The sequence below is a fragment of the Sinohyriopsis cumingii genome, chromosome 6, assembly GCF_028554795.1.
Source record: "Sinohyriopsis cumingii isolate HCF-2022 chromosome 6, ASM2855479v2, whole genome shotgun sequence".
Taxonomy (NCBI): domain Eukaryota; kingdom Metazoa; phylum Mollusca; class Bivalvia; order Unionida; family Unionidae; genus Sinohyriopsis; species Sinohyriopsis cumingii.
The window spans coordinates 166,374,014-166,396,760 of record NC_142966.1 but is presented as its reverse complement, the minus strand read 5'-3'; the positions used below and the strand labels follow the sequence as shown (position 1 = coordinate 166,396,760).

At 37.3% G+C, this 22,747-nt stretch overlaps 1 protein-coding gene across 1 annotated transcript in view; it reads right to left on the bottom strand.

The window, feature by feature from the left end:
• Window positions 1-10,954, bottom strand: part of LOC149798477 (chymotrypsin-like elastase family member 3B) — a 30,713-nt gene extending 19,759 nt beyond the window's left edge. The window contains exons 1-3 of the mRNA XM_089963678.1: window positions 10,644-10,954; window positions 8,594-8,684; window positions 5,700-5,880 (exon numbers count right to left, since the gene is read on the bottom strand). Of these exons, the coding sequence (XP_089819804.1) occupies window positions 5,700-5,880; window positions 8,594-8,684; window positions 10,644-10,732 (361 nt within the window). The 5' untranslated portion in view covers window positions 10,733-10,954. The remainder of the gene's footprint in view (window positions 1-5,699; window positions 5,881-8,593; window positions 8,685-10,643) is intronic.
• Between the last annotated feature and the right edge of the window lie 11,793 nt (window positions 10,955-22,747).

The following is a 22,747-nucleotide window of genomic DNA, read 5'->3' as shown; positions in this document are numbered from 1 at the left end:
GAAGAAAATCGAAGTCAGTACGGATGGCAAGACCTTGTGTACCCGACCTTTCGAACCTGACTTTGCCAACAACAATTACTTGAGATCGTACTTGTCCCTGTACGAAGCCACCGGCCAGTTAGGAACCAACACCAGTCACGGCATTGAGTACGAAGATTATGACAAAGGCTATGCTTTGTGGGCTTTCGATTTCACTCCAGACCAAGGCAGCGACGAATGACATTTCCACCCTATAAAATCTGGCCAGATTCGTGTGGAACTTCAGTTTGCAGAAACACTGAAACAGACAGTGAACGTCATCCTGTATGCAGAATTCGATAATACCATAGAAATCAACAGTTTGAGAGAAGTCATTCTAGATTATTAGAAACCATGGAAGACTGTTATCCCTCTTTACCTAGTGGAGAAAGTTTGGAGATGGAATGTGAGGAGACCGTGGAAGGAGAATCCCAAGACAAAGACGAAGAAATTGTCATGATGAAATCGAGATGGCCAGAACAAGAAGCCCATTTAGTCTCCTGTTTTGCCAAACACTTGGTCGACAAAATGACGGAATTGATCAAGAAAAATTGTTATGGATGTCAAAACGATCATCCCAGTCAAATTCAACACGATAAATGCCTAATGTTAAGTCAAGAAGAAAAATTGGACGAGTATCTGGACGAAGCTTGGAGTCTCATCTCGAACAAAGACGTGTTGCACCAGTGGTATAAAGACTTGCGTGAACATTCTTGTCCAGCATTAACCACTCAAGAGATCCATCGTATCGAAACTCTCCTGAATCAGAGTGAGGAAACAGAACGAATAGCCGTTTATTCGTCAGACATTTTCAAGCAAAAAGTCAGGATCGAATTGACGACTTATTATTACCTGTGAAGAAGAAGAAAAAAACACAAAACAATGGATACCTGGGAACTTTATTACCTTTTGAACCACAGTTCGTATACGGCTTCTTGGAATCCTGTCGTCTGTGCTAAAGATGAACTCCCTCATCGCAAACCTAAAGACCATCAAGCTTACGTGATCAACACGGACGACAGTCATCTCCCAGGAACCCACTGGGTAGCCGTCTACTTTCCTCAAGAAGGATGTGTGGAATATTTCGATTCGTACGGATTGCCCCCTTTGGAAGACGATATCATCGACTTTATGAGAAGAAATGCTCAGACCACCCGATTCAATAATGTGAAATTACAAGGCACAGATTCCTTAGTGTGTGGACAATATTGTGTGTATTTTCTGCATCATCGCAGCCTGGGCTATTCCTTAGAACATTTAGTGACTCATTTCGATCCTCGTTCTTCTGCTAGAAACGATGTGAAAGTAGATCGATGGTTTTGTGACCATTATGCTTATCTTTTGTCTCAAGCTAGGAAACGTAGTGTCCATCAATGGCCTAATGATTTCCAACAGTGGAAATCACAATTTCATTCACAACGTTGTCAGCCCTGTTTAAAGTAGATTGTCCATTGAAGAAAAGAATGTTTGTGATTTGAAAAAAATTGTTTGATGTTATAGTGTTGGATTATTGTTAAAAATGTTGTTGTTTAGTGTTAAGTGATTTTTGAATAAAAAATGTTGTGTTTAGAAAAAAATTGTTTGATGTTATAGTGTTGGATTATTGTTAAAAATGTTGTTGTTTAGTGTTAAGTGATTTTTGAATAAAAAATGTTGTGTTTTGAAAAAATGCCTTTGTCTTTTGTTTAGCTATAAGAATGTTGAATTGATGCTCTTTCATTTCTTACTATCCCTCTCATGAACGTTGCGGCTCGAAAAAACCGTGTGGGGGATGTTTTCCTTCACGTCCGCGCTTTCACTATAATAACCGGGGTTGTTTCCAGTCTAACCATCCATTGTCGACTCATCCTCCTAAGAAGATGTGCTCCAAACTAGCTAAGCTCAACGAAGCCTACGTGAATTTGCATAGGGTCAGACACAGTCTGATACCGAAGCCAGAAGAAATAGAGAATGTGAGAATGTTAAAAATCACTGAAGACCTAATAGAAGAGCTCTTCAGAGAAGAAGTGAACAGGGAAAAAGAAGAATGGACAGAGAAGTACAGACTTCAAAAACAGCAGCAACAGCAACAACAAGAACAGCAGCAGCAGCAGCAGCAGCAACCTGAACCTGACAGAGGCTTTGTCGATTGCCGTATCGACACCAAAGAGTTCTTCTTCTCTTTCCGAAGAAGCAGACCTATTGCCAGACAGTCTATCCTCAGAGGACATCGCATTCTTAGAAACTAAAAAAGAATGCCATAGCAAAACAAAAAACAGCCCTTTTCAGGGCTACCCCAATACTCTAGAAAAGAAGTAATGATCCATTTGCCAATGTGTGTAGGTAGAGTAGTGTGAAAATAAACACTAACTCTTTCTTAAAAATTTTGAGGGTATGTGTTGGTGTGTTTGTGTTTGTAAGTGATAAAGTAGGTTGGTGTGGATAGTAGATTAAAATGATGTTTGTTTGTTTTTTTTTTTGGGCTGCTTGAGGTGTATATTTGGGGTTAGATTGGATTGCTTTGAGTATGTGGATAGTCTATTGAAGTGATGGGTAGCATAAAAAAGTGAGCAAGTGTTTCTTTTAGGTCCGCGCGTTGTTGTTGTTTTTTTTGGTCATGATCTAGGTAAGATGAATTTTATGTTTTTAGGGGGATGTTTTCCTTCACGTACGCGCTTTCAGTATAAATTGAAACTCGTTCGGCAGTCCAGCTACCCTTGTTGATTGATCAACACAGCCAGAAGAATGACTAGCAGAATAGTGAAACTGTTAGAACTCCAGATGCACCTGGAATATGCCAGGCGGATAGTAAACGAACTATCAGCGGAGGCTATCGTAGAAGAAGCAAGAATAAAGAAGGAAGAAGAGGAGAGAAGACAGAGGGAAGAGGAGGAAAAGAAAAGAGAAGAGATGATGTCGTTTAATATTCCTGAAACAGAGGATTGGGGTGCTGAAGCGAATCATCCTCCCTCTGCGCTCCCCAGAAGAAAGGTGAAAGAAGACTGGGGAAGAAGATGCGTGTGCGGCGCCAGGCCAGGAAGGTGCAACCATTAGATAGGTGCATCTGGAGTTTAAAAAAAAACAGCCCTTTTCAGGGCTACCCAATAGTCTAGAAAAGAAATAACTATTAATTTGCCAATGTGAGTAGGTAGAGTAGTGTGAAAATAAACACTAACTCTTTATTAATAGTGGAAGTGTATGTGTTTGTGTGTTTGTAAGAGCTCAGGTATGTTAGTGTGAATAGTAGATTATGGGTTTTTTAGCAAATGTGGAGAGTATAGTTAGGGTTATATTATATGAAATGAGAAAGTAGGGGGATGTTTTCCTTCACGTCCACGCGATGTTTGGTCATCATCTAGGTAAGATCCATTTTATGTTTTTAGGGGGATGTTTTCCTTCACGTTCGCGCTTTTCGTATAAGAACCCACAGTATTAGTTGTTCAAACCATTCTGCAAAGAATACAAAGAAGATGGCGTCAAACCAAATGGACAAATTACAAACCTTGCAAGACGTTTTAGACAACTTAGGAATAATGGAACAGATGCTATTAAGACTGGTTGAAGACCATTATTCCTATAGTCCCCATCGTGTGAAGATGGAAATTAATAACTTAAGGAAAGCAAAGGACAAAATTAGTGGTGTCATGAAAGAGATCAAGGAGGAGAAGGAGGATGAAGAGGAAAGAATAAGAATACGCAATTGGAACGAAAAAATTGAAAAAGAAGAAGAAAATGAAAAGAAGAAGAAAGAAGAGGAGGAAGAGAAGAAAGAAGAGGAGAAGAAAAAAAAGAAAGAGAAGAAGAGTGTAGGAGATAAAATAAGAACTTGGTGGAGGAAAAGAAGAAATTAGAAGAAGAAAACCCAAAGGCCCTTTTCAGGGCCAGCCATATTTCTCGAAAAGAGATAGTCTTTGAATTGCCTACCCCTTTTTTATTTTTTAAAAAAAAAAATCCCATGTTCCATTTCCCTTGAAGCTATACAGTCCCACCCTGTTTAAATTCCTTTGACGCTATACAGTCCCCTATTCCCATGTTCAAATCCCCTTGACGCTCAACAGTCCCACGATTTTTCTCCATGTTAATTTCCCTTCACGCTATATGTTCCCACGATTTTTCTCCATGTTAAATTTCCCTTGACGCTATATGTTCCCAAGGGGGTCTGTAATGCTAATTCCCATTGACGCTATAAGATCCCCCTTAACTACTATTGAGAATAACAGGCAGTAAAAAGAACTGCCAAAGTCCTTACAGGTGAAGTCACGATCATTAAAATATGCTGCTTAATGATGTTAAGCCCTGAAGTATGTTGGAGAGTTCTTCATGTTGCTAAAGACCTCCACCTCAGTATCGTTCATTGTATCAGTCCGCGAAACAAATTGCATTAACGAAAACAAAAACGCTTTCATTTTCGTGTGGAAATATTCATTAATTTAACCAAATGCACAGTTTCAAGCATTGTATGAAGAATCTGAATGTGTAAAATGTCATTGTCCTAAAGTTATTATAAAATGTCGGAACATCTTTTTATCGATGTAGTAAAACAGATGTTAATTGGTATTGGCACAGAATGATGACACAAATCAATGCAAATCAAAGATTTTTCTCTTCAAAATATCTAATAAAATAAATCTACGTTTATTGAGTGAAAATAAGGAAATGTTTCAACAGTGATGTGAAAACATTGTAGTTTCACGAGTGACTTGGCCACACACACAACATGGATATCTTCCTTTGATTTGGAACAAATCTTCTTCTAAACAAATAACGGATGACCTTGTAGAAGACGCTGACGCTATTGATTTAGCTTAGCTGTATTTGGATCTACTAAATTTGAGTAATTTTAAGGTAGAGATGATACATTTGATGATGTGTGTGAGTTTATTGAGTCCTAAAATCATCTTTCAGTCATGCATGCGAATGAACGTGATATCCGCAATTCCCATCAATAGATCAACGATAACAGACGTGAGACACACTGTGTTGGAAATTTCATTCCTGATCATATAAACACTTTTGGCAGAATCTTCATAACCATTTGCAAATCAATTGTTCCGACTATGAACCGTGCTTTCCGAGTCTGGAGAGAAGAGCGTAAAAAGGCGTCATAAGGCCTAACGTCATGCAGTAGAACCCCAAAGAGCGGAAAGAACCTCTTTCATATGTTGCTATACAAATGCAGTAACATAAATATGGCTCGTTTTCCACCAAAACCAGATGTCGGTTTGGACAGGTTTCATTTTGAATTTTCATCAAGGGAGGAAATATACAAATGTTTAATAAAAAAGATAATCATCATCGTTGTTGCCCCTCTGGACCTCCGCCTGTCTTTTTCACTTGCTAGATGCTTTGTATTGAAAAAATATAGTATGAAATAATAGTATGTCATTTAAAATTACAGTGGAACTTATTTCACAACGTTGTACTCGTGCGTATTGTTCTATAAAATATACAAGTTTCGTTTAGAAAAGAATGTTTTATCCCACGATTTAATTAAAATTGAATACAAAAATATGACGGATGGATAGGTTTTCCAGGATAAACAAAGTTTTCATTTTCTTCGAGTTCCTGCCGATAATGACACAGGATATACGTAATCAGCAATACTCAGAATTATCAATTTCTCAAAGAAATACTGCTGACATAATCGTCAAGATCAAAAAGTGATACTTTAGTTTCACTATCCACAACATTAAATTACTCACCCACATCAGAAACACCCCATCCTGTCATAAAACAGCGGTGGGAAACTTTAGCCTGGGCCACATCGTTTGTCACCCTGGGAATGGGTTTCACGTGCTCGGTTACCAGGACGCTTTCATTCAGCTGGACGATTGCGATGTCATTTCCATGTAAGAGTGGAGAGTTACCGACGTAAATCGGATGCTGAATAATAATAATAATAATAATAACAATAATAATAATAATAAAATTGTATATATATATATATATATATATATATATATATATATATATATATATATATATATATATATATATATATATATATATATATTTATTTATTTATTTATTTATTTATATGTTTGGCAGTTTAGACATTTGTGTATGCTCGTTCTACAAATGAAGCCACCACCCTGTAAAAAAATGAATGGGGTTCGAAGCCAGTTTCATTCAATACTGTAAAAACATCATTGTAGTATCAATTCTGTTCGACTCTTTGTTCCAACTGAGGATAAAGAGTAACCCTGAGCTAATAGAAGTCTTATTATGAAAGGAAAAATGGAAGATGTACATTTTAGATTTGTAAATGCATCTGGACATAGTATTGATGATCCTATCTTAATCGGCGAGGTGGAAGAATATATAAATGATAATAATCCAGAACTGCTTATAATAGACGGCTATTTTAATTCTGTACCTGTCTCACGTTAGATAAATAAAACATAGAAATAATAACCCCAAAACTAAGTTGGCAGAGAAGTTCGGTCTCATCTAAAGGTAATTTTCATTCTGGGGTCTAAGATTATATACATGGCATTCTAACACTTCTCCGCCAATATTTTGCAGGCTAGATTATTATTTAGTCTCATATAGATTGATAAATATTAATTTTAAAGTGAAAGTATCTCCTATATTTGGTCAGATCACTCTTTAAATCTACGTGATCCATAGCTTAACAGCGAGGAAAGGTTTCCAGAATATATCAAACAATATGTTATTTGATTAGAATATCAATAGGTAAATAGGACAATATCATGAGAAAAAATAAATATGGCTGCTGTTTTAGGTGTGCAGTGGGAACAGATAAAAAGTGTCTTTAGAAATAAAACTAACTTTTGCATCTCGGAAAAAGAAAACTAAAATGGAAAATTCAAAGCTTTGGAAAGATACATAACAGTTTTAAAGGTGGAGTATGATAATTACTCTAACGATATAGGAATCAAGAGAAAGTTAGTAAAGGTCATTGAAAATATAGAAAACATATTCAATAAAACAGTTAAGGGTGTTAACCTAAGACCAAAGGCGAGATGGGTGCTTTGGGTGGGGAAAGCAAAATGCTGCAAATATTTCTCCAAACTAGTAAAATGAAAATTTCAAGGTGAAGCAATTACAAAAAAAAATATATGATAAAACTGGACTCAAAAATTAGTTTAAAAAAGGAAAAGGAGTTTCATCCAATCTTATGTAAAACACGATTAACTTCCATAGATAATCATGACGTCATCCTAGACTTTTACGACAATAAAATTGTCAGAGGAAGCAAAATAAGCTTTTGAGACTTTAATACTGATTGAAGAATGTGGAACAGTATTAAAATATGTCACCAAAAAGTCATTCGCGAAATTCAAACTCGCTTTATACAGATTAAAAGAACCCACAACAGATATAGGTCAAAAGATTTTGGGCTTTTAGTGGATAATGTTGAACAAGCAGAAAATTAAGATTCCATGGGTCTGCCTTTCTTTGAATTTGAAGATTCTTCCGATAGTCAAGATTGCTCCTTTCTGATGGAAACTTTAACTGTTCTAAATTTTGGCCCAAATCTCGTAAACTGGATTCGTTTCCTCTACGCCAATGCCGAAAGTTGTATCAAATAATGGTTATTTGCCAACAAATTCCACTTAAAACGATGATTAAGACAAGGTTGCTCATTGTCTCCTTGTTTATATCTACTTGCAATCTAACTCTTATCTTACGCTGTTAAAAAGGATATTGCTATCAAATTATAAAACCTTTACGAAAATGATACCAAGCAAACATTCTATTATTTTTGCGGATGGTGTTATTATAACTCAAGATGTTACGAAAGAAGTTTTATTTTAACTATTTACCTGTTAGATGTTTTTATTACAACTTCAGGTTTTTCATTAAATTATAAAATATAAAAATGGAAACATAAGATAAATGTTATTTTGGTATACTATCTTAGTAATCCCTTCGACTGAACTTTGAAAGTGATAAAGCATTAGGAATAACATTCGACGCCTACTTTGATATCCTAAATATATCAAACATCAGCAATAAAATGAAATATTTTTATATATGTCTTCAAAACTGGAAGTTACGGAAACCTATTGACTGGTAAAGTAGTAGCATTTAAAACTTTTTTTCCAGCAACCAAACCTAATATTCTCAATGAGAGTCATTTCAAATCATTCCATGCAATTATGTAAGAATTAAAAAACTACCAATTTGCATGGGAATCTAAGTCAAATAGAGAATCATTCAAAATCATTATAAAGTTATATACTTATCTAAAATATAATATTATCATATAGGTTTTAAAAAAATTTAATTCGTACTCTACGGAGATTCGACACCAAGTCCGCGGTGAAATGACACCCATCGCTTTGTCTGCATGCCCAAGTCCATATTCCATCACGGCTATGCAAACCAAACAATTATGATTCTAAGTCGGTGTTATGTGCACTCGTGCGTTGGAGACACATTCGTTTGGCGACCTATAAATTAATCCTCATCAATCTAGACACACACACATTGACATATATATATATATATATATATATATATATATATATATATATATATATATATATATATATATATATATATATATATATAGAATAGTACTGCTATAAGGCCACTTACAAAACAACAAAACTAAGTACAACCTTACCAAAGTGATGTTAATAACGCCCCTACTCTGTTCAGTGCCCTCTTCTATCGTACGGTCATACTCCCCCGCTACTACCAGCAATTGCTCGGGTCTGTAAAATACAGCGACAAATTCTTTATTACAATCAGGTTGCAATACGCATTACATCAGGTCAAATATCAGTGTCTCACTTTGCACGCAGGACCATCAGTCATGGAGATATAATGTTTTTCACAGCATTTACAATTTAATTCAGATTGGCAGCAATATCACAGTAAATATTCCAAAAAGGAATACGAACGAGTTCAAACGTAAAACATAAATACGTTGATGTTGACATAATTGGAAAGACAGGATTATACATTATGATAAATAGAACGCAAATTAATCTGTAGTAAACTCATTACACTGCAATTATCAATCTATGGTACTTTTTTCCTTCCTGAAAGAAATGGAAAGAATAATTAGGTATTACAATTTAAAATGAACTTAGATTAACAATGATTGAAATGTGCAATTTCCTTTGTTTTTAGTTAACTATAAGAATTTTATTAAATTATTTGAGACTGAATTGATAACAAAGCTATCTATATTGTACTAAGTAGATTTTGATTGCCAGATTATGTCTTGTTGCCAGCATCAGAAATTCCGGACTATCATCGACTTGCAAGGATTAGCCAGCTAGGATAGATAGATAGTCATAAAAAAAGAAACGAGGCTTGCCGAGTTTCCTTTTAATGAAAAATTTATACTATGAGTGGTATAACATTGTTACAGCGTGCATGATATACATATATTTTATTTATATCGCATACAAATACACATATTTGCACTTTGAATGGAGTTACGATATGCTCCGGGCAACTATGTATTGACAGAGTGAATGAACTCCTCACATTCCTGCCAGTTTGTGTCCACTACAAAATATAGTTCCACTAGTTTTCTTATCATTCATAATCACATATGCAAATTGATAAGTTGATTGTTTTCATTTTGAGTTTCTATTTGTGATCACATTTTTTAAATAAATATAAGACACACACATGATTTAAACATGAAATATGTTGTTTTTTATGAAGAAAGTAGTGCACTACAAACTAGATTAGCTGCTTGTATACTGAACCTGAACAGCTAGACATTCGCGTACTGGCGTTTGGAAATTAGCGTGGAATAGGAACTATACGAAACGACGAACCAACAAGAGGTAATTAAAATATTTTAATATATTGAAAGTTCATCTTAGTCATTATTCTGCGTTAATTAACATTTCTAAAGACTATAAAATTCTCTCTCTCTCTCTCTCTCTCTCTCTCTCTCTCGTTTGGACGGTTTGACTAAACTTTACATTCATTCATTCATAGGTCAAGAGACATCGTCGTGTGACACAAGATTATTTTCATAGATTTCCGCCCGTATCTTGCTACGATAATCTACGGGTGGGGGGCGGGAACGATCATTTGGACATTTTTATATTTAATAATTAATAATCAAGGTTTAGAAAATATAATAGGTTTAAGAAACAACAACAACAAGGCATTAAATACGCCGCAGTATGTGTGCCTAGTAACGGACAAATTTAACATATAGGCCAAGTTTCGACTGGTTATTGCAGCTATGTATCATTGTTATTATGAACACTGTAAATATATCCCAAGGAAAGCGCAAACATACCGTTACGATGAACCAGATTACAGTAGGTTGCTTGATACAAGTTCGGTTTTAACGTTTTCGTCCAGGGCAATATGTTTTTCTCTCTCACTCCATATTTTTGTTTATTTTTGTCCTTTAAGATCGAGAGGGGAAGGGGAATGGAAAAAGGAAGGATTCCGATGATCTTATGTACTAATTTAATTTCATTTAGACAACAGGGACTATAAATATATATATATATATATATATATATATATATATATATATATATATATATATATATATATATATATATGCGCAAAGTTAATACTGGCTTTGATCAAAGAATGATATTCAACGAATTTGATATTATTTTCTGGAACAAACATATTTCGAAAATAATCGTCGTTATTGCGAAGATGATTTGTATTTATATACATACTTCACACTTGGCGACGCCAAGCAATGAGCCGCCGTCAGTATGACGTCAGTCTGGATAAGCGTTCCCCCACATAGAAAGACGGAGTTCATGACATCACTCTGATGCGCAAATATGGCCACCTGCCACGGCCAATCCGCTTTGGACGAAACGACGCCGCCGATTATCTTAGGACTCCTTTCTTTTTTTCCATATGACTTCTGTACTATCAAACCTTAAAAGAAAAAAGTCTCAGACTATAAAATGTCATGATGGTACGAGGAGAATACAAAATGTTTATTCCAAACGGTGAAATAGCACGTTTTGCCACACTAGCGCAACTGTATATGCTACAGGATATGAATTTAAAATACTTAACACAAAGCTTTTCATTGCTGACGGGGCACAGCTTGAATACAAGACCTAAGTTACGTTATCTCCCGACAAATAGTACATCCCTAGTCCTCGGTTTCTGTCATTTTAAATGTGTCGATGTACCTACAGTTCATTACCTCACGGTTTGGAATTCGATATCCTCCAACTAACTGCTGTCATTTTGTATCAGTTTTTTAAACATTCTTTTTAACCGATACCAAATTGTAATACTAATAAATAACTTTTAATCTGTAATAGGCTGATCTCAATCAGATGTAATGCTCTTTGAAAACGGCTGTTTTACAAACAATTTAAAAAATTTGCTTTAAAAGACGTTATAATGGTATTAAATTATCAAATTATCAAATTATTAAAATGGGAAGCAAATTGTCACGGTACCTTAATTCTTGTAAGTTGGTATAATAGTTGAACTGTCTTTAAAGACGCATAAAGGTTTTTGTATAGATGTCATTTATAAACTTGCGCTTCTTAGATCATCTTTATAAATTAACTATTACTGTGTTTCTTTTTGAGTTTGGCTAAATATAACTTGCATTCAAGGGAAGTAATAGTAATTGTGTTTTGTTCTCACTTCGTCTTTATTGGAATCAACTTTGCCTATGTAACACCCACGTTTCCTTGGAATCATTAGATTTGACCATCGACTCCCACAGGTAGATTTAGTAACAATATAAATTTAATACTTTTACGTCAAAGATTTAATAGTTCCAAATAAATGAGGAACGGGAAACAGCATGTAATTTTGTGCACTCTCTAGTTGCTGTCGGTGGAGGGGAGAATGTAGCGTTCTGTCAGGGTTAGTTAGCTATAGTGGTAGCATTGCCTCTTTTTATTAGTTCCCCGATTCAGCTTATGTGGTATTACACCATAATTATCGTTGACACTTTCATAGCTTGGACTTCTTTGCAATGAGCAATCACACAAGGATAATTGCTTTTTAAGTCCAACGTGACATAACGAATAAGTTAGCGAATGAGCATAGTCTCTCTTTTGAAAATATAAGCAATCTCTGTATGAATGTCAATGGTAAAGCAGCCTCTATTGTAGCTATAAGATCACTCGACTCTTATGTGTAAACATCTAAATGTTCAAACATGTTTGTAGATGGCTCTGTATCATGAAGCACTTGCCCATATTGTACGCATCAAAATTATAATTATAAGCCTCAATTTTAAATTTGAAACGTACCACATTATAGACGCACGTACGAAGCAAAGCTCGTGTTTTTTATCCTTAAAAAGCAGCAATATCGAATATATTATTATTGTCAATACATTTTATACCAAATAGGAAAATCTTATCGGAAATATTACACAAAGGAAGGAATTTTAACAAAACATAAAATCATGTGAATAAATTTTCGAAATGTGTATTTGGAAGACTGTGTCTTTTGAAAAATTATATTTTCCCATTTTACATCTCATGGAAGTCTCGAACTAAATTTTTAAAACAAATTGCATTACATTACCTTCAAATAAACTGGGCAAAAGTATAAATCCAAGGAAAGTAAAACAAATTTGCATGATTGAACTGCGTCCAGGAAACAGAGAATGAGAGAACCCACCATCAGCTATAGTAGTAAAATGAAAATGACGTGTGAAATGAGTCTAGTCTTATTGTGATGACAAAATTAGAAGTGCTATGGCTTTAAATGTTTGGCATCATTGTCAACTTTACGTCAAGACTAAAGTAGACCATGCAAGGAATAGGAATGAATCCCTTTTGAAGTGGGATGAGGCTCATTAACCGTTTCCTAGCAGTGTTACTCTGGTTATTTGTACAACTTTGCCATCAAATACTCATTGATTGATGTTTCTAATTCCAGCGTGTGTAAATGTCAAGAACAGAATGTCATCACGTGGTATTATTTAGGAAATGCATCACAGTCGTATTGCTCCTCACTTAATAAACCTCAAGCCGGATTATTTTCATCCCGTTAAAATCATTATTTGTCCATTCGGCTGAGAGTGAAACATAACCTGAATCATTCAATATATGGGGTCAGGGGAAATGTGTTATATATAATATAAAAAAAAACTAAATTGGCCCCAGTTTGGGTCCATATATTTTCATTATACTTTAGTATAAACTGGAGGTGTTGGTGGCATGGAATTTATCAACTGTGTGTGTACACTTGCATCTCTTCATGATATCTTGACATTTATTCCGTCCATATCATTATTTATTAGATGATTTTGTGTATCTGACATAATATATATTGATCAATTTAAAATTTGTGTGCAAAATATAACTACAATGTTTACTTAAGACTGGAATCGAAATCGATGGATACCAATTAGTCACTGGCTTTGTTTAAAAGAACTTTAGAGCTGCAAATCAGATTACAAACGCAATTAAATTTCCGTGGTACCTTTAATCTCTGTCTTTCTATGGAGCTAATACCTGTCCTTGTCTGAAATATGAAATATTAATTATTTATTTTATGTTAAGCAGTGAATTATTTGTTTTTCTAATTAAAATAATATTGATATTTCACTGTAGTGAAACAATAGCAATATTTTTTTAACTACAGGAACTACTTTTGGGGGTCAGAACATACTTACCTCCCTTTGATTTTCTGTTTTATACATTGATGAATTACTTGTGGTTGTTTTCTTATTAATAATCCCTGTCTGTTATCCTTGAAATTTGTAGTTTGTTATTCTGGAAATATTAGTTAATTTTTATCAATCTGATATGGAACTAATACAGCATAACATGTACGGTAAACAGGTGACATTACCGTAAGAAATCTGCATATGTATGTGAGCATAAAATAAAAAGAATATTTGCTTGAAACGAGTGAATAACGGATACATTTCATCTCGTGGGTGAAAAACTCTAGTATTTTCACTCGTGGTTTCGCCACTTGTGAAAATACTGAGTTTTTCATGCACTCGATGAAATATATCCATTAGTCACTCGTTTCAAGCAAATATCCTCTATTTATCACATAGTAGGTATAGTTTTCCTACAGTATGTGCAGTTTCATATTTTTTATATTACCACATGTTAAAATATCACTTTATGTGTTTCTGATTGGTCCAAATAAGAATATGAAATTATTGTGCAGTATTCGCTTTAATGATTGGCTGGGAACGTGGGAAAACATTTTTAACCCCGCCTTCTGGAATGTTTTGTTTTGAGTGAACATTTTTGGCAGCCATTTTTGAACTCGACTCCCGAAAGGAAATTGCGAAAAAAATATCTCGGCTGTCTGAATATGGATATGCTACCCACACAGGAGTTTCTTGTGTCATGTATAGCAATATCATAATGAGAAAAATGGCGTAAAACTACAAAACAAGAACAACAATAAGAAGAAAAAAAATTAAGGGTATTGCGTATTTGATGGCGGGGTGGGAGAGGATCGGTATATATGTAACATAGATATAGAATCCACCCTATATACAAGCGTGGTTTAAATGTTAACTTACGGAAGTAAATAAACTCACCTCTGTTCACAGAAGAATTGGGACATAAACGGGTCTCTTCACTGACATAACTTTATCACATCACATTTGGTCTTTGCGCAGTGTATATGAGATGCAAATCCGACTCAAAAAGAAATTTGTTTACGTCTTTTGTGCAGTCTATTGTTCCAGTCAAATACTGCAAATATCCGGTCACAAATGCATTGCAGTAAATGTGGGAATTTCAGCATCCAGTAATCCTATTTCACATGAAAATTGCAACAATGTAATGTTTAGTTCTGAAAGGGACATTCTAGGGTAAACTTGTACTTTAGGCCTACCGTGTACCATATCTAACAATGTGACATCATATCGCATTGATCATTCTGTTTTGAAAAATGATTTTGCCGCTATAAAATGTTCTGTTTATTCGGATGGAAGCTTTTTCTTTGATTTAAAGTTTGTAAAAAAAGTAAAGTCTACTTTTACTAGTTCAACTTTGTTTGGAACTATATTTTATGCACAACAAATGAAAGGTGCAGCGTATATCAAAACAAACGAAATTATTCGTTCTTCTTTCTATCTAAATAATTTCCAAAGAAATAAAAACTATGTGCTAAAAAGAATCTCAAATGGGTAATGATATAATATTAAATTTATGAAACTCGCTGAATAATATCTAGCATTTGCTCGCCAAGGCTCGCAAAAGTTGGACATTATTCAACTCGTTTCATAAATTCAATATTACATCATTACCCATTTGAGATCCTCTATATCAGGGGTGGGCAAACTACGGCCCGCGGGCCGCATGCGGCCGCCAAGGGATTTTATGCGACCCGCTATGGGTTTTCATGCGGCCTAGGAACAAGTCATCATTCGCACTGACTCTGTTTATGTTACTCTGTTTATCAAATAAATGTGCTTCTTTTGAAGTTTAAGTTTAAGTTTTAAAATATTAACAACATATTAACAACTGAAAATTAATTATGACGTTATTTAGAAAAACCTTTCGCTTTGCTATTTCAAATATTAATTATTTTACTTAATGAACTATACGGCCCGCGACAAGGTGTAAATTTGTGTATGCGGCACTTGCACTGGAAAGTTTGCCCATCTCTGAGTCTATATAGTACAAAAATCGATCAAACAAGCTACTATAAAAAACAATGTGTTATTTTTAGCACAAGTGATAATTTTAGAACGTACGTATTGATCATCTGTCAAAAGAGAATGGGTCTTAAAGTTGAAAAGTGTTTATCGATTATATAAGAAGAAATAATACTGCAGGCATAGTAATGTTCAATGATAAAATAATATCACACGAATGATGTCTACTAATATCTAGTTGAACCACAACTAACATAATTACGTCTTTCAAGGCAATGGTGTCATATCCGAGACACTGGAATGTAATTTAAAGTCATTTAACTAAGCTATATACGGCTTTATTTAATAGCACATTATTTTTCGTCATGTAACACATGTGTTGGTGTTAACAGGATATCAACACATGGAAAGCTATATTGTGTCGAGAAAATCAAATAAAGTATTTTACCCAAAGATAGCACGGCAGCCAACCTGGTCTGATTTAGACAGTATTCGAAACCCTTCATTTACTTTGAGAGATCGATACAGTTAGGTTTTGCATTATTGATTGTTTCAAATGAACTTTATGAAAGTTTTTGAATAAGTTTAACCTTTCCCTCCACAAGGCTTCCAAACTATAGTAAACATGGGTTCCGGACACAACGAAGTTATGTTCATGAAGATGTAACTTATACTGATCTAGGACAAACAACAATATTAGATCAAACTTCATACGGTGTTCGTCTGGATACCACAACAGTGATTGTTGAGAATGTTAGAATACTATAATATTAACGGATCTACCTACGAAAAGATCAAGTCTTTCTTGTCGCACAAAGAATCAACAAGTAAGTACCTGTTCACGGTGCATACTCAGAGTTCCTGTAGTCAGTGAAGTTCCACGTGCATAAGGGCTCGTTAAAAAAAAAAAAAATTGGAGTATCCGTCCTTGAATCAAGATATGGGGGTTCTAACCTGTAACAATATGACACAAGGGAAGACACCAATTCGCACCCCTCGGTAGTTCCAGCATTGCTAGTTTATCATAACTGCGTCTGCTAATTTCCAACTTAAGCCAGTCGTAATCAAGAATAGATCAATTTTAAAAACAGCTCGACACACTTAGTTCAGTTTGTGACGTAATAGTAGTGAAGTGGGGAACTTTGGAGACAATGGCAATTAGCATTAAAAACCACCCTGGGTCACTTTAGCGACAATGGGAAATTAACATGGGAATATATTTTGGGTCTGTTGAGCGACAAGGGGAAATTGAACATGGTAATAAATCGTGGGTCTGTTGAGCGACAAGGGAAATTGAACATGGGAGAAAAAAAGCAATTCTAGGGACAAGGGGAAATTGAACATGGGATTTTTTTTTTGTTTTCTTTTTAAAAATAAAAAAATATAACGAAGGGGTAGGCAATTGAAAGTCTATCTCTTTTCGAGAGATGTGGGTGGCCCTGAAAAGGGCCTTTGGGTTTATGTTAATATGCTCTTAACCTAAAGGGCATCTGCAACATCTTCTTCGTCTTAGGCTTCGTCTAATGGTAGGTCCATAGACTAAAACTCTTTTGAGGCATCCTTGCCTCTCCACGTAAATCCTACGTATCCATAGGCTTTTGGCGGTCCTATGGACAACTGTCCACTCGGATCGGACATACATTGGTATGTCCGTCCTGAACATCATCGTTGACACAAGCGTAGAAGATTGCACATCAGTCCACATGTTGAGGCGCCGAGAACAAGTGAAGGAATGCAGTGAACTGCACTTATTTATAGGAAGAGAAAGGATTGAAACGGATTGAGTTTGTTCACCAATCCAAACACGCGTTACAAAATTCAGTCAGCTCGCATCCAATCCGAAGAGAGCAGTCTGTGACGTCACGTGGTCTATATAGATTCGCTAGCGCCTGTGCGCAGTCAATTCATGCGACAGTTATTCAACATGACGGAAACTCAGAAAACGATAAATTGGGGTGCATCAGCAGTGGAGACCACCCAAGGGAACCCGGACTTACTTTCAGAAGAGGTGAATTGGGATTCTGTGGATTTTCTTACCTCGCAAGAATTTGTTCCGGTACCTTCTCCTTCATTACCACACGAGGAGAATTTTAGACAGAGACAGAAAGAAGAATTGGAGAAATTTATACAACAGCAAAAGGAAGCGGAACAAGCTTTTCTTCTACAGCAACAACAGCAAGAAGAAGAGGTAAGAAAAAACAACAACAAGAAGCAGCAGCAAAGAAACAAGGGTGTGAAAATCAAACGATCACGGTACTGTTAGACATTTTAGCGGAGTTAAGAAGTCTGAAACAAATGTATCAGACTTCTTTATTACGACCGAAGAGAATACGACCTTCCCGACCTTCCGGAGCTAAACACTCCAACCCTGTGACTAAGCCTACCGTGCCACCCTTAGTGATTTCAACCAAATCATCATCATCATCATCAACAGTACGCAGTCCAGAAGTAGGCCTTGGCCGTGGCAAAGGCTTAAGACAGTTAAAGTTGATTGCTTAAACTCACCCCTACACCAAAAAAGGCCCTTTTCAGGGCCACCCACGTCTTTCGAAAAGAGATAGACTTTCAATTGCAAATAACTCAAAAAAAAACAACAAAAAAAAACATTTTACCCCTATAGTACGTGTGTATGAACGTGTGAGTGTACGTTTTTATTTTAAAATCAAAACCCAAAGACACTTACCTTTTAATACCTAATTTATTCTTTTATAAATATTTACAATCCAATTCACAATTCACAACAGAGCACTTTAAAAAGTTCATAGACTTCTTCTATCTCATTGTTTAGTCTCTCTGTTTTTTGAATTTCTTCACCGTCACAGTCTTTTCCTCCTCTTCCTCCTCACTAAGTTCCCTTCTTCTTTTCTTCTCCTGTTTCTTTTTCTTCACCTGTCTGCTTTCTTCCTCTTCTTCTTCTTCCTCTGAAGAATCCCTCTCTTCTTCTGACTCCTCTTGTTTGTTTTTTGGGCAATCTGGAGACCAAGGTCCTTTTTCTTGACAATAATAACAGGTATCTTGACTTTTGTCTTTTCTAACCCCTTTTTTTTCTTTTTTGACGGTCTGGACACTCTGAAGACCAATGCCCTTTCTTCTGACAGATATAGCAAGTATCTTGACTTTTATCTCGCAAGGAAGGAGAGTAGTCCGTCGACTGGTCTGAAGAGAATTTTCTAATGAGTTCATCACCGAGATGTGGGATTCTTTGCTCACCACACTCAAGCGACAATGTCAACCCAAAGAAGACGATCACTTGACACTTTCCATACAACACGACGGCTTGAAATCCCCTGTTTGGATCGAGTTTAGCAGCCCTGCAGAATTTACCGCTTCCAAAGTCATGGACAAGATTCAACACGTGCAACAATCCAATGACCAGTTTGACATCACCGATGGAAAAGCCACACTGGACATGACCCACGTCTCTCCTCCTCAAGGGACTGGCCGCAAAAAGATCTTATTGGTGAACGACCTTCGCAGCACCAAAAAGAGTCTCGTCCGAATTAACAACCCTCAAGACCAGATGTGTTTAGCCAGGGCTATCGTGGTGGGACGAACCTATGCTAACAAGAACGACACGGCAGAATGGAAAAGAGCCTGGAAAACTATTCAAAACTCGGACCGAGCCAAACAACGAAGTGAAGCAGAACTCCTGTTGCAACAAGCTGGCCTGTCCAAAGACACACCCTGTGACATTCCTGAAATGCAAACATTGCAAGATGTCCTAGCTCCACGCTACACCTTGAAAGTGCACCCTCAAGAAATGCGTGGGCCTCTGTTGTTTCGAGGGAAAGACTTTAAGGATGGAAAATACATTCACCTTTATCATCACGATGAACATTTCGATACCATTACCAGTATCATTGGATTCCTGGGATATGTTTATTACTGTGAGAAATGTGACTATGGCTATAACAATCGAGAACAACACAAACATTGTGGATCGAAATGCTCAGGATGTTTGGCCTCTCCACCCTGTCTGAACGAAGGGCAAGAACCAGTGCATTGTTCTGCTTGTCTGCGCACGTTTGTCAGCCCTGCCTTTTACCAACAACATTTGAAGACGCAAGGTTCACAGCAGAAATGTGCTTGTCAACTGCTGAGATTGTGCCCTACCTGTGGACAAGGCATACTTACCAATAATGCCAAAGCACACGTATGTTCAGGAAAGAAAAAATATCACATTTGTCACCACATCGTGGACTTGGAACACCAATACTACGTGCAAAAATACCAATCCCAACCAGAGAAAGAGAATGGACACAAGAAGAAAGGCAATTTCATCTTTTTCGATTTCGAATGCATGCAAGAGACCGGTATTCACATTCCTAATTTCTGCGTGGCTCATCGAGCGTGCGAGAAGTGCATTCAAGAACCTATCTTCAGTCATTGTCCTCACTGCAGCAAAATTCCTGGAGGGCGTGAAAAAATCCTTCGAGGGCCGAACACGCTAGCCGATTTCGCACAATGGGTCTTATACCCCATCGACAAGACGTGGAGCCAAGAGGACATCGAATGTTACGGAGATTGTCATCGTCATGCCACGGTGAGGGCTAACAATTTCTCCGGATACGATGGACAGTTTCGTCTCAGATACTATACGGAACATGGCACCGAGCGTCCTAAAGTCACTTTGAACTGAGCCAAAATCATTTTCATGCAAGTGGGACAAGTACAGTTCAAAGATTCGATGAGTTACTTGGCCATGCCTTTGAGTCGAATGCCTAAAACGTTTGGAATGACAGAAATAGCTAAAGGGTATTTTCCACACTTTTTCAATACGGAAGCCAATCAACACGCCGTTCCACTCCACTTGACCGAGGCTCACTATTACGACCCTGACAACATGCGTACCGAACAACGAGACGCTTTCTACGCTTGGTACCAGGCTCACGCTTCCGACCCTTTCGACTTTCAGGAAGAAATGTTAAAGTATTGTCGTTCCGACGTGGACATTTTACGGCGATGCTGTGGAAAATTTCGAGAACTGTTCATGGAACAAGGAGGGGTCGATCCTTTGAAAAAAGCTTGCACCATTGCCAAAACGTGTTCCTTAGTGTACCGCCAACGATTCATGCCTGAAAACACCGTGGCTGTCATCAGTCCTCAAACGACCAACTATGTCAAACGTCAATACTCGGTCAAAGCCCTACGCTGGTTACATTACTTGTGCGACAAGGAAGACAAGTGGATTCAGCATGCCCGCAACGGAGGGGGCGAAAAGACCATCGGAACGCATTCGGTCGATGGCTGGGACTTAGAAAACCCCAAGATCGTGTACGAGTTTAACGGTTGCTTATTTCACGGATGTCCCGTCTGTTACCCTGACCGTGGCACTAAAAATCAGTTTTTACAACGAACCATAGAAGACTTGTACCAGGCCACTTGTCAGCGACGCCTAAAGTTAGAACAGGAAGGATACCAAGTGGTGGAAATGAGGGAACACGAATACGATCACGGCTTGAAAATCGATCCCGAGTTTAAACGTGTCGTGGAAAGTTACCAGTTCATGGACCCGCTGAACCCGAGGGATAGTTTGTACGGAGGAAGGACCAATGCCACATGTTTGCTGTACCAAGCCGACGAAGAGAAAGGAGAAGAAATCAAATACTTGGACGTGTGTTCGCTGTATCCCTACGTGTGCAAATATTGTCGCTTTCCAGCAGGGCACCCACAATGGTTGACGGAACACATCGACATGAAAAACATTCGACACTACGAAAGCTTGATCAAATGCAAAGTTTTGCCTCCCACGAACCCATACCATCCCGTCTTACCTCACCATTGTCAAGGCAAACTGATGTTTCCTTTGTGCCGTACTTGTGCCGAAACGTGCAACCAAGTCCAACCTTGTCATCACACCCAGGAAGAACGGGCCTTGACGGGGACATGGGTCAGCGTAGAATTGTTCAAAGCTCTGGACATGGGATACCAACTGTTAGAAGTGTACGAAATTTGTCACTTTCCCAACACAGAACAATACCACAGGGGTGACCCCACTCAGAAAGGCATTTTCGCAGACTACGTGGATGCCTTTTTGAAACTAAAACAAGAAGCCTGTGGCTATCCTTCCTGGTGTCACACTCCCGAAGACCAAATACAATTCAAAGAGAAATACCGGGCACAAGAAGGCATCTCTTTAGATCACATCGAGAAAAATGAAGGCAGGCGATCGTTTGCCAAATTGATGTTAAATTGTTTGTGGGGTAAAATGGCACAACGACCGTGTTTACCCAAGACGGAATATTTGACCGAACCTTCCCGCTACTTTCAGATGATTCACCACAAAACCAAATTCACAAAAGACGTGGACGTCGTTCGCGAGAATTTGATCTTAGTCAATTACGAAGAAGATCGGGACTTTGTACAAGACGAACCGTTTGGAAATGTCATCATTGCGGCTTACGTGACAGCTCATGCTCGCTTAAAATTGTACGAAGCTTTAGAACTGTTAGGGGAACGTGTCCTGTACTTTGACACGGACAGTTGCATTTACATCCATCACCCGAGTCAACAGCACCCTGACATCGAAGGAGACCGTTTAGGAGCCTGGACAGACGAGCACCCCGACGACAAGATTCTAAGTTTCGTCAGTGGCGGTCCTAAAAATTACGGCTACGAATACCGGGACAAACAAGGAGAAGTGCACACGAAGTGTAAAGTGAAGGGACTGACTCTGAATTATCGTACCAGTCAAGTGGTGAACTTTGGGGTATTGAAAGAAGCCTAGCAGTCTAGAGAAGATGAACACTTTAAAGTGACGACCTATCAGCCCAACAAGATTGTACGTTTACCCACTCACCACATCGTCAGTCGACCCTTGGAAAAAGTCTATCAAATCATGTACCAGAAGCGAGTGCGACTTTCCAATCATTTCACCTTACCGTATGGACACGTCGGTATTGGTCTGTATATAAAAAGGAATCCTAGGCAAGATCGATAGTTCATTGTGACTACCAAGACCAAGTGAATAAGATGAATACTTTCAGATAAACACAAAACAAGTTCAGACAGGCACAATTCAAGTGTGGGGCTTCTGAAGTGGAATGCGATTGTGAGCCTTGGGATGGGAACGATGCTGTACGTTGTGACCTTAGCGATGCCGTAAAGCATCATGGGAACATTGTTCTCACTACCCCTATCATGGAAAGTGATGCTGTGCGTGTCAAACCTGAGGGATGCGAAAGCGAAGCCGCTCGTCCTCTTGGACACTTT